Source organism: Euprymna scolopes, chromosome 4 (genome assembly GCF_053919585.1).
Source record: "Euprymna scolopes isolate OS-2025 chromosome 4, ASM5391958v1, whole genome shotgun sequence".
Taxonomy (NCBI): Eukaryota; Metazoa; Mollusca; class Cephalopoda; order Sepiida; family Sepiolidae; genus Euprymna; species Euprymna scolopes.
Window position 1 is genome coordinate 60,301,115 of NC_136485.1, and position 13,818 is coordinate 60,314,932.

A 13,818-nucleotide genomic window follows, 5' to 3' on the forward strand; every position below is an offset into this window, starting at 1 on the left:
CAATACTATTAAATTAGGGGCCGAATGCGATACTATGTTATGCTCAAAATGTTATGGGTAGTTAATAGCGTTAAGAGATAAGGTATTTAGTGTTTTCGTGGGGGGATTATATGGTTGGTTGGTTGGTTGGTTGGTGAGGAAGCGAGTCAGGTTGAAAAGGGTAACGGTAAAGTTAATTGCATATTGCCTAATCTAATTGAAAAAAAAAAAAAAGAATATTGAACAAGAAAAGAGGTCACCATCTTCCATAAATTAAAACCACATCTTAACTAAACATGTATCAACTTTTAGTCAAGGTAGCTCTGAAATACAAGAACTGTTCGGTAGGTTAGCTATTATCGATATCCTGGGATTCCATTCTAGCAGAGCTCTCGAAGTTAAACGACGAACACAGGATAACATCCTATCAAGAGACGATTAAAACGGGAACTGATTTGTCTTTGGCGTTTACTCCTTTGAGTGAAAATCAGTAGGCCATAACTGTGCATATCAGTGGGATACTAATTGTATGCGCGGTAATACGCCATCCTAACTACAACCAGATATAACCCAAGATATTACGCGCACAAATAAAATAAATCTCTCATGCAAATGCTACAGATAGAAAAATAAAAAAGGCTATAAAAATCTGTAGAAATTTATTTCGAGGTAATGGAGTGAAGTAAAACTAACATATTGCTTGAGGGTTTTCAAAAATTTAGTGTGATAACCGAGACAAAATCTATTGAATATCACTCCTAGTAGTACTGATAAATAAGGAGTAACTCCACATTTCCCAAAGCCCTTAAATAGAGGTTTTACTACCGGATGTACTTTAAGGTAATGCCCAGAGCCATTGTTTTTATTTTGGGGTGTATCTTTTTTTTTTTTTTTACTATTATCGAACGGAAATGTAAAAATTAATTTCGGTAATGAGACGGGGTTTCATAGCTTGGGTGGTAACTGCCCTTCCAAGAGAAAACTGTTGACTTAGCAAAGAGAAAAAGGAACAGAAAAAAAAAAAAACAGGTCAAAGTTGCAATAAAATATATGCTGATATGAATTATAGTCCACGCAAATGGATTTACGCGAAATGCCTTTTCGTTTTGCACTTTTTATGAGAATTTGTAATCTAAAAATAAGAAGCCTGTTGTTGAAGTTGGCCTCCAAACTAGTTTCCGTTTCTAACTGTTTTACGACAGCTACCGTGCTTGTTTTTTTTTTCTTCTTATTTACGACATTTTGTTTTTCATCGGTAATTGTTTCAAACTTAATTCCTCATTCCTAATCCCTTTTCTTTATATTTTTCTTTTCATTTCGTTTCTTTTTTTTTATTTATTAGTTAATTCTTTATTTTTGTTGCATTTGAAATGCTCTTTCGTTTTATTTCTATTATAAATTTTCATTAGTTTTAATTCCTTTTCCTTTTTCTATAATTTAAATGAGATTGAAACATAAACGATTTTGGATGTAAGATGAGCGAAGCTTTCTTTTTCTCGTTCAGCAGGATCCTCAATGATGGACTTCTGTCTCCACAAGGCACCCTCATAGGCTTGGTTCGAACGAGGGTCCGTTTTACAGAGATCTTTATGCGAGGTGTCTGCCTATCAATCTTTTCCTGGTAACTTCTAATGCAAAGGCAAATTTCGCGACGGTGTTGGTCCTCATCACAGTTCCAAACCATCTGAGCCGCCATTATCTTATCTTACTCTCGATCGGTGTGATTCTTCAGTGGCTTGAGATATCTTCATTGGTCGAGCAGTATAATTACAGACATCAAGCGGAGCAATTTCGTTTCCGTAACGGCGAACTTTCTTTGTTGATACTAAACACTCCGAGTGGTACAAATTGACGTTTTCTTTTATTTGAAGAGGAGGGCATTCTAGGATAAGAGTTGAATGTTAGGTAGACGGTAAGGCGACATGATCAGTTATGGTGGAAGTTAGGTTGGGCTGCATCATTTAAGAGGAAGGATCAGCAGAAACTTTATCCCATAAGATTTAAAGATGACTATGCTTTAATCAGCCGGAAAACAGCCAGACGCTATTTTAACACGTAGTTTGTGTTCGTCTCCTTCTTCATAGACGGACTGTTCTATAAAAGAAACTTTTCTTATGGAATTTTCATTTTATTTTAACCACATATAGAGAAAGAGTGTAGTTGTTGACAGTTGCTGTAGTTAGACAAGTATTGTTGCTGTTGCAATATTTTTGACTCATAATGGGGATAGATATTCAATTATGAAAATTGCCTGAGTATCCCCATTGGCATTCCCTGTCGGCGTCTCCTGATCGTGGCGTCTCAGGCATCAAGCAATAAACTTGCCCCACCCGAAAGCAGTTGGGGCAAGTTTACTGATCCGTGTCCAACTAACCTACATCTAAAATTTCAAGAGTTTAGATCCAAAATTGGCGGAGGAGTTTGGTAGAGTTTTCAAAGGTCAAATCGTTGAGCTTTGACCCCTTGATAGCCAATTTTCTGGCCAAAAACCGATTAACAGATTTTCCCAAATACCCCTTATGTCAAATCTCGAGTTTGTAGACTGAAAATTGACCGAGTTATTTGGTAGAGAAATGTACACACAGAGACACACACACAGAGACACACACACATACACACACACACACACACACGCATACACACAGACAGACAATTTCACTTGCATAGATATATAGATTAGTGGAGGTCATTGTGCACCGGACAACTAAATCATCCTCCACCCACTTCGTCGCCTTTTCTAAAAATCTGTGACCTCCCGTCGATGTGATGTGACACAAAAATTGGGTAGATATGTAACAGAGTGCGGACGCGGACGTATGGTATACAAATATCAAGCCATGGTTAAAGTCTTAGTGTATGTTATGGAAATAATTATCACAGCGAATAGAATAGGTAATCGCTGAAATCGACTGAATTTTTTATGAAAATAGAACGGAATGAAATTTTTCGTAATTAACTGCTAAGGTAGAATCAAACATCACTTCCCCAGATGCAGTGCTACAGCGGTATAACTTTAAATATCTTACTGGTTTTTCTTTATATATTAGATGAATCATATTTTCGTTGAAATTTTGTGAACGTTTTAATGGTATAGCAAACGATAATATTACGAAATAAGCAGCATTTTAATCTTACTGCTTTCATCAAGTTGGATAAATTGTTGATTGGTGGAACTGTATATAAAATTGCAAAGCCAAACTCGAATTTATTTAATAAACTAGCAAGCCGCCCGATATTGTCCGACCGTAAAATACGCTTAAATATGATATTGTGATTAATGCAGATTTCGTATTTAATATTATATTATATTGGACCCAATATATAGTAATGATTTTAAAAGTTTTTTTAAAAATAACTCGTGCGCCACCACTGAGAATCGAAACCAAAACATTTAGCTTATAAGTTACTTTTTCTTTAATGCCTGAGCTATGAAGAAATGTTTGCTGCGAGGCTAAAAATTAAAGCATGAACCAATAGCTATAACGTTACGCATGCATTTTCGTAAGGCCGTCGTCCGACCTTCACCTGGCAAATTCCATTTATTTAACTTTCACAATTTTGCACCGATTTTTTCTTCTATAAAGTTTTGCATGGGTTATAATATCCTATATATTAAGTTTCATTTCTGTAGTCTAAATACTGACAGAGGGGTTTAGTAGGCAAATTTTTAAAAACAAATATATGTATGTATATATATATATATGTGTGTGTGTGTGTGTGTGTGTGTGTGTGTGTGTGTGTGTGTATACGCATACATAAGTATATATAGAGAAATAAGTTTGTGTTTACTATAACCATTTTGCGCTGTATAAATATAATTACACGCAATAGTTAACTAAAGATGATCATCCCATTAGAAAACCGAAAAAAACTAATAGGGAATTAATTTAAATGAATGTTTCAAATAATATGCAAATTAGCTAGATTTTTTGCAGATGAATGCAATTCCACGACCCATATATAACAAAGTCATATTTTCTTTTTAAATAAACAGAAAAAAAAGGTTCGCCTTTTTTCCTCTTGGCCCTCGGGCCAAGTTTTTTTTTTCTGTTACTAAAGTGTAGTATCTGTTCCGGCAGATACTGCAATCAAAGACCATATGTGGGGTCAACCTCACATACAAGACCATTGCTCTTGAGCAATCAGTTTTGATCAATGTAGGGGAGACCCTACATACCAATTATCATCATCCAGTTCCCTCTCGGAAGAGCTGGTCCCTCTCCCCTCACTCTCCACATTAAAAAAAAAACGGCATTGTGCCTAATTTGCTCAGTGGGAAACAAATAAATAACTAAATAAATAGAAAAAAAAGGTTGTTTTAATATGAATATCAATACACAAAATAACAAATTTATAGGAGTATAGATTGGCACATTTTCAGTACCATTCACGAAGATATGTAAAATCAAATAAGGATATTATATTTTGAAGTGATAATCTATATAACATTCTGCTTGTCCCTTCGGTTAGTTAGTCAGTACGTTACGCTGAGCCTGGTCAGTACTAAATGGGTGACTATTTGGGACTTCCGGGTGCTGTATGTGCTCTCCGCTTATCTCGCCATTGTTTCCAATCGTCCTGGTCTTCTCCTTGCCACTGTACCCAAACAGTGTCGATTCAGGAGAGGTGTGGTTAGAAATGGCGTGACCTTTGCCTCACAACTACATGCGCAACTGCCCCTACAGGGGTATCCTTTGTCTTCCGAGACTGAACGGAGTCATCGATCGAAGTTACGCTTTGAAAAAGCCAAATACAATTTTTGAAGACCAAACACCTTTTAAAAAAGGCCGACTTCGCGAATCTTGCCTTTAAAAAGGCCAATCTGGCAATCCTAGACAAGACTATGAGAGTGACATTCCTTTGATGTAGTCTCCTTTTCGAATATCATATATATGATCATTATTGCAATGGTGTGAAGAAAGGAACTCGTAGTAATTTCGACGTGCAACGTTTTTTCATCAAGTAAAGAAGTCAGCAAAAAGGGAACATTCGAGATAAACAGGTAAAAAAAAAGAATATTGTCTGCCAAGAGATATTGGACTAGAGAAATAAATTAAAAATTGTCTCTTATAATGTGATTTTATTATTTATATTGGACAATTTAGCACAATATTACCTTCTGAGTATTTATCGGTACTTATATCATCATCTTATTTGGGTCAGTTCTATATTAAAAGTACAATGGAGATTATTTTCAAAGAACTTTTAATAAACTCAGATTTGTTGCGTGTTTCTTTTTCTTTCTTTTTTTCCACGGGTCTTGTCACTTTATACTATTCTTCTCATCTTGGATGCTATTCCCACAATGTGTCGGTCGATGCAACCTTTTTTGTTACCATTTATCAATGCCTGAAGGCTACTTGAGGATAACTGTTACTGAATGTAAGGCGGTAGTGTGGCAATCGTTAATATTGTAGAAGTTGGATTATTTAAGAGTACGGCTCAACAAAAACTTGTTTACATTAGACGTGAAGGCTACCATCTTTTAATTGGCCATAAAGCAGGCCAGTGGAACAATGTTCCACAGATTGTAGTTTTAAGAAAGAAGCTTTGTTCATGGAATCTGCTTTTAGATTTAGGCACGGATAGAGAGTGGGTGAAATTGTTGATAGTAATTCTAGCTGCTCGGAGTGTTTTTGTGAAAGTTGGGTAATGGGGAACCATAGATTGGTGCGATCCTTTGCCATGAAAATAACGATTGAGCAGAAACAGGCTTGCAACGTCTCTTCTGTAGAAAAAGGGTTGTAGGGAAGAAAGAAGGGTATAAGCTACTAGCTTTCGAAGCCGGTTTTGAACTCTATCAAGGAAACATAGGGGTCGCCGAGTATGTACTCGGCTCTTACAGAGATAGAGGATTGCATAGGCAGTGAGATACCTACTGCAGTTATAGAATAATTCAACCATTTTTCCAGATATCTTGGCAAGATATTTGATGTATATGTTCCATTTCAGATCAGGAATGGAAGACAGTCTTAGAAACGTATCAAGACATCGTACTTCCCCAAGACTAAGTCAATTCATTTCAATTGCGGCCAGATGGGGGGAGGTAGAGTGATTATGATGAAAAGAGAGAAGCTTAGGTTTAGATGCGTTAAAATTAACCTCTGACATTCTACATATGCGTCTAATCGAACTCGGGAATCATTATGTTGAATTTGGAACGGAACTCATGGCGCAAGGGATACAAGTACTAAGTATTAATACGTTCTACATTACAGTCTTCTGAAGGTTGAATATTGAATCCATAATACGGGCAATACTAAACATACAATAGCGAATCACTTAAGATATTAACCCAGCGGTCATTACTAATAGGACAAGATCAAGCTCAATAAACGGTTCCGTTCGAAAATCCGTACAAATTTCCGAGTTCTATAAAACGTACCTGAAGAAGAAGAAAACGTTGCGAGAATAACATCCAAGAATATCCGAATAATCTAAACATGGAATAGTTTAGCATCATATTTGTCTGAGATTCTTAAGCTTATGTGTTCGTATTCTTAACTCAACTTTTTTTCATTTCTTTCAGACGGAAGGCTCCACGGGTGAAGTGGACACAAGTTCATGGACATCGTGGTCGGTGTGGACGAAATGTTCCGAACCATGTGGAGGTGGTTTATCAAACAGAACCCGCTATTGCGCCACATTGACCGAGTAAGTCACAAAACTGGAAAACTCTTAATTTAAAATTACTTATATTGCGTTACTTGCTAACATATTAATCACACACAGGCAGGTGCACACACACACACACACACACACAGCGTCGTGCCAATATATATATATATATATATATATATATATATATAGAGAGAGAGAGAGAGAGAGAGGGTGACACAAAAACAAAACAGAGGACATTCAATTGTTTTTCTGGGCATTTTACAGTCAACGGAGACAAAAAGCCGAAGACCCTAGTGTTTTGATATTATGTTTTAAATATAATAAACTAGTTATGACCAAAGTTTCCTACGGGGCCTAATTAAAGTTGGGGCCCGTTTTTTTGGGGGGGGGTCACCCTGTATATGTGTGTGTGTGTATGTATATATATATATATATATACATACATATATATATATACATATATATATACATTGTGTATATATATATATATATACATGTATATACATATATATATACATTGTGTGTATATATATACATATATATATACATGTATATACATATATATATATACATTGTGTATATATATATATATATATATATATATATAAGGTATGTGTAAAATGAATGCTGATGCTCAAAATGTATGAACATTTTGACCCCTACCTTTACTTAAAAATCCACCAAAATCAGCAAATTTTAATGAAATTTTCAGATCAAATAATGATCACGAAATATAATGAACCCATTATTGTTATTAAAATCCTAGTGGGAATGTATTATTTTTTAAAACAAAAAATACCTTTACTAAAGTTATGGTTTTCTGTAGTAAAAAAAAACTGAATTATAACAATTAAAAGAAAATGTAATTTTTACAGGAACATAAGGAAAAAAGCTCCTAAAGTCCATATTAACGAAATTGATATCACTCGAAGAAAAGTTAATTTCTCCAACTATCGATATTATCATTGAATTAAGCATTGTTTATTTAATATTTTTACATAGAAAAAATATAATTGCAAAAAATATTTCTACTTTTTTTTACGGTTACATTTTTAACGTAATCTTTATATGTAAGATTCTAATATTTTCATTGCACGCATTAACGTATAAGCCTCAATATAAGATAATTTTCATATAATCTTGGAAAATAAAGTAAAAAAAAAATAAACTGAAAAACAGGAACATACAAAAATAATTAAATTAAAAATGGTAAATATTATACAAACGTTCTATGTCGATAAGTATGGATGCACATTTCTGAAAAGAAAAAAAGTTTTGCCCACCCACCTCCTTCCTCTAACCTCACTTTCAGATACGCCTACTTGTGTCAGTCAACTTTAAATTTCACGTAAACATTCCGATAAATTTAAACGTAAGTTTGTATTTTTTTTTAAGTGTTATATTTTCAATAATTATAAATTGTTTTCTTTCCGCTTTGAATTATGTATAAATGTTAATAAATAATGGTGTTAACTTTATTTTCAATGAATTGTCAGTATAATTAATGAATTTAATTAACATTTATGCAGTTTGTTGTTCAAGTTTACATTCTATTAATTGAACTTTTTAAATGAATAAATTGTCATTGTAATTTAGTGAATTTAATTGACATTTTAACACTTGAAATAAATTATGTTTTTATGCGCATCCATATTTCTTTGAATTTTGCCGCCATGATTTTTTTACACGATTAACAAATTTTGTTGCTACCACTGCCAAATTTTTGGATAATTAATACCTTTTTAGTAAAAGTTAAGTACATTTATTGTATTAATTCATTATCTTAAGACTTTAACTTAATATTTCACTTGGAAATAATTCCAAAAAACTTATATTTCTCTTGCCAGAAAAATGTAAACACGATCTTTGTCATAATGAATTTTTACGAGAAATGTACGGATTTTCAGATTTGAGATAAAATTATTCCACGTATTTTTTATTTCACGCGCTATTTTTTTCTTTGAGAAATTAACTTTAAACTGTAATCTTTCAAACATAATCAGAAAGTAACCGAAATTTAAAACAAATATTATGATTAGCCGACGTTCAAAACCATGTCCCCTATCCAGTCACTCATTAGTTTTGCACGTACCTAATATATACCAGAGTCGCTGCAAAAGTGAAGCCTCCTAATTTGTATAACTCAAAAAGTTGAAGAGCTAAGAAGACGGGAGTTGTATCATTAAAATGAGCGACCTTTTATTCTCCTGAATTTATTTTTCTACATAGTCACCATCATTCTCAATGGAATTTTGCAAGGAATACTATAAGACCTCTTTGTTTCTGACGCACGTCCGTGACAGGAGTTGCGTTCTTAGAGTCTCAAACCGTCAATATCTGTAACAGAGGGATGAAACTTTCACGTTATGAATGCATAAGTTCAGTCATCTTAGCAATACAATTTATAACCCCTCTGATCTATTCAAACGGAATAAAATTGGAGGCATTAGTTTTGAAACGTTCCTCATATGTATATATATATATATATATATATATATATATATATATATATATATATATATATATATATATATATATATATGAGCAAACAGTTAATAAAATATGTTAAAAAACACTTTGAAATGAGTTAAAAGCATATTTAATCTGAAAAGGAACACTGGATAAATTGATAGTCCTTAATCCGTGGAGTTTGGAAGAAATACTTTCCTTCTCATCAGAGGGTAGGAATTAGCAAAATGCGGGATCGGATTTTGCATGCAGAAGTATTTGATGAAACAACAAGTAAGTCAAAGATCTTATTGAAAACAAAAAAGTGAAGCAGAGGAATATGGTGAAGAAAAAGGTGATTACACATGAATCGATAGTCTGGTGGAAGATAAAAAATCCAGTGACGGTAAAATCCAAATGTAAAACTTCAAGAAAGTTAAAAGAATTTCCAATTGTATTTACTTGTATTTCCTATTTGGTTTTATCGAGCTTTTACATCTGACTGAGATGATTTTATAAATATTAATTCTTTAATATTTATAATATACTTTAATTTTACCATCTTGGATCATTTTGGTAAATTTAATTGTAATTTTTATTTTATATATATATATATATATATATATATATATATATATATATATATATATATATATATGTCGTACAGGAGGACGGGTTTAAATCCTGACTTGAAGTAGTTGCCTGTCTAGCCGCACTGATGAGCTGTGAAACAGCGAAACAGTACTGTATGTGGATGACTATATATATATATATATATATATATATATATATATATATATATATATATATATAGGAGGTAAACGAAATTATTACGTGATCTTTTTCATATGTTCCAAGAATTCAAATAAGAGTAACTCGAATTGTGTACCATCATTTCAGAGATGATATTAGCGTTATTCATTTACAATAATTAGTACAAAATGGATTGACACCAATTAACTTTTAAATAAAAGCGTCATAACCATTTGAGTTATATATTGAATCGAAACGATCGTATATAAATTTAAGTCTTTTTTTATTCTTGTAACATATTAATTTCGTTTATCTCTTATCTACTCTACTATAGCTCTGAAAGATCTAAATAGTCTGCTGTTTATATACTTGCAGTATTTTATCGTTCTATCCCCTCTCTCTCTCTCTCTCTCTCTCTCTCTCTCTCTACATATATATATATATATATATATATATATATATATATATATATATATATATATATATATATATAATAGCAGAAGTACCCGTCGTTGACTGGGTTCAAAAACAGCCTACAGAAAATGGACTGTGATTGATGAAAGTATGATAGGTTATGAAAAGGAAGGGGTTGTAAAGAGATAATTTTCGCGAAAATATATTTTTTATATCAACTTTGTTTCCATTCGTAGCAAAGACTGAGCAACAAAATGAGGTTTCCTTACAAAGAGAAAATGTTATATATATAATAATATAAATATATAAGAAATAAATGTTACCATAGTCAATAAAAATTACTTTTATAGTAGAAAAGTTCATTGATTTGTATTTTTAAGTAGTTTGTAAAATTTTTTTTTTCAATTCACGAACCGGTTTAAAATAAATCAAAATTGCAGCGACTTTGAAATGGAGAGCCCCGTTTTCAATTTGAAGGAGGAGCACCTGAGTATTCTGTGTTAACAATTTAAGAGAGTTCCGTCAACGTAAGGAATATTTATAAACATATTTTAATGTTTTCCGTTATTTTGTGTTTGAGGAATATTCGATTATGGCATGTGTAGTTAATATAAAAATTCATTTAAGTAGTTATCGCCTCAAATTTAGTTTTAATTTCGGTTCGCTGAAATTATTTCAAGTAAAGAGCATTAAAACTATTTCAAAATAAAAAAAAACATGAACTGGACTTTTATTGACTATGGTAACATTTATTTCTTGTATAATTATTTTTTCGGGTAGTCGTTTGTTGGCTTTTCTGCTAAACACTCTTACTAAATAATATCGATGAAATATCGAAAAACAAAGAAACAAAAACATTTTTAAAAAATAATAAGGCTTTACTTACTTTAGTAAAATAATCCGAAACAACAAAATGGGATATTAAAAAAGTAAACACGTAATTACTTCAGTTTTTTAAAGCAAAAAATCGATATAAATATGAATAAGAAGAAAATGGCGCCTTTTCAAGCGGAACCTCTTCTTTTCAGTTTTACAGTATTGAATGATGTAGTATTGCGCCGTCAGATTCAGGATTATACTATTGTAATGTAAAGAATACGCAGAAATGATTGTAATCAACTGAATTCGTTCTAGTACACTGACAAAAAAGCTTAAACAGATATATAAATAAAAATAAAAAGGTTATGTAAATGTTTTTTAAAAGACACATAATCACGTGAGAAGGATTTTTCCTTCTTTTGACACGATAATAAGTAACGTTGTTATTTTTTATTATTTATCTATTTATCTATTTTCGAAAGAGTGCCACGTTCAAGTGGAGAAGGAAAGAACAGAGTTATGCAAAATTTGTGTCGAGAATTGTCTAAAGTTCCAACTTGTTTTTTTTTGGGGGGGGGGGCTTTCACTTTAATAAGAACGTGAATTTATGAGGTGAATTTATTCGACACAATATGATTCAACTCAAAACAATAAATAAAAGCTAACGTGAATTAAGATTAAAGTTAAGGTGTTATTGTGGACCCTCACCCCTTTTAAAAAACCTTGTTAAACTTTGTGACATATTTACATTCTATGGAGGGCAGGTGCGAACGACCACCCAATAATTTTATTATACCATATTTCTTCAAACTGAAACATAATTATCAAAGTATACTTAATGCAAATAGATATCAAAAGTCTTTGTTAATGTTTGTGCTATATTTCCATGGAGTACAGGCGCGAACGCAGACCCCATAATTTTATTATACCATCCCTATTTAATTTGAAACATACTTATCAACGTATTCTTATGTACATCTATATCAAAAACCCTTGTAAACGTTTTTTTTTTTTCATTTTTTATTTCCATACTTTGGGGGCCATGCGCGAACGTAGACCCCACACTTTTAATGAACCACCGTACTGCCAGATCAAACATTCCCATTCCTGATCCTCGATACATCTTCTATCATTATATGTAATCAGTTTTTTAAAATAGTCAATATATATATATATATATATATATATATATATATATATATATAATATTGGTAGATATTAAAAAAATCAATAAATCAGTTAATAGTCAATATATATATAGTCAATATATATATATATATAATATTGGTAGATATTAAAAAAATCCTTAACAAACATAAAGCGGAAAAACCTCTGTAGGAAGAAATGTAGGTAAATCTTTTATCGCATAGTTTTCCCTTAAAAGGGAAATGGATTCCATATTGTTCATTAAAAAGGCGGGGAGGGGGGTTCTGTACGTCTGAAGAGAGGCCGTTCTTGTGCATATTTTCAAATGATATAAGGTTTGAAATTGCCCGAATGGTCGTGAAACATTTGTAACGAACAATGAAAATACACTACTTGTTGCTATCAATCCAACTTTTGGTTGTCTTGTTTTTGTAAAAATGATATATAAACGCTCGATTACAAAAAAAAAAAAAAATGGTAATTTTTAAGCTTACAAATTAAGTCACGTTATACTGACTTAAAATTTATTGGTATATGAACGATTACCGAATTTACAATTATATAGACATAATAAATTTCGGTGTATTATAAATACTATATCCGATTATTTCTCTTCCATCTTGGCCGTAATAATTTGATTCAGTGATTTCCTTTTGCGGAAATCTTCGATTAATCGAGTTAATGCTTGCAAAATTCGTTACTCGTTATTATGTTATTTTCTAACTTTACAAATAACAGTTTGGAATATTGATTCTTTAAATTGTCTTCACAGCATCATTATATTTTCTTTTGAACTGAATGGTGGACATGAACTGAATGTGCTTGACTCTTATTTCCTCCTCTTAAAGACTTGTAAATCTCTCTATATATATATTATTATTATTATTATTATTATTATTATTATTATTTATATTATCTATTTTTATTGTTATCTTCAATCATTTATACAAACCCGTTGAGTCAGTAGTCAAAAATCAAAATGTTTATAGTGTAAATAATATACATATGTGATTAATATATATATATATATATATATATATATATATATATATATATATATATATATAATCAAAATGTTTATAGTGTAAATATTTTTGATTACTGACTCGACGGGTTTGTATAAATGATTGAAAATAATATTTATACAAAATTTATATTTAATGTCGGCGCGGATTTTGACGATTCCCAAATTCGTTATCGTCGGCGAAAAATGACTCTACCATACTCAGAGGACACGCAACATACTTTTGTGGACCACTTCTTTGATTCTAATCCGAAAAAGTTTTCTCAGGCCGGTGTCTTGTAGTACACTGCTACTTGACACTTTTTCGTCGGATAATTTGTATTAATCTGTAGATAATAATGTTGGTGCTCAGATTTATATTCTTTTTTATTTTGTTTTTCTTACAGTTCGGAGTTAGAGGTGGAAGAGAACATCTGCAGCGGACATTCCCATGAAGTTCGCGTGTGTAATCGGCAGGTAATGGTTTCTTTAATTGGATTAGAGAGAGAGAGAGAGAGAGAGAGAGAGAGAGAGAGAGAGAGAAGAGAGAAGTGAGAGAGATGGAAAAAGAGGGTTAGAAAAACATAGGTAAAGGTAGAGAGATGTGGGTAGGTAATGATTTCTTTAACTGGATT

The 13,818-nt window shown here is 32.0% G+C and overlaps 1 protein-coding gene across 1 annotated transcript in view; it reads left to right on the plus strand.

Annotated features, from left to right (window-relative positions):
- The window catches only part of LOC145270887 (A disintegrin and metalloproteinase with thrombospondin motifs 16-like), a 353,446-nt gene that overhangs the window by 246,716 nt on the left and 92,912 nt on the right, over positions 1-13,818 (plus strand). The window contains exons 3-4 of the mRNA XM_080126443.1: positions 6,509-6,633; positions 13,591-13,660. Of these exons, the coding sequence (XP_079982569.1) occupies positions 6,509-6,633; positions 13,591-13,660 (195 nt within the window). The remainder of the gene's footprint in view (positions 1-6,508; positions 6,634-13,590; positions 13,661-13,818) is intronic.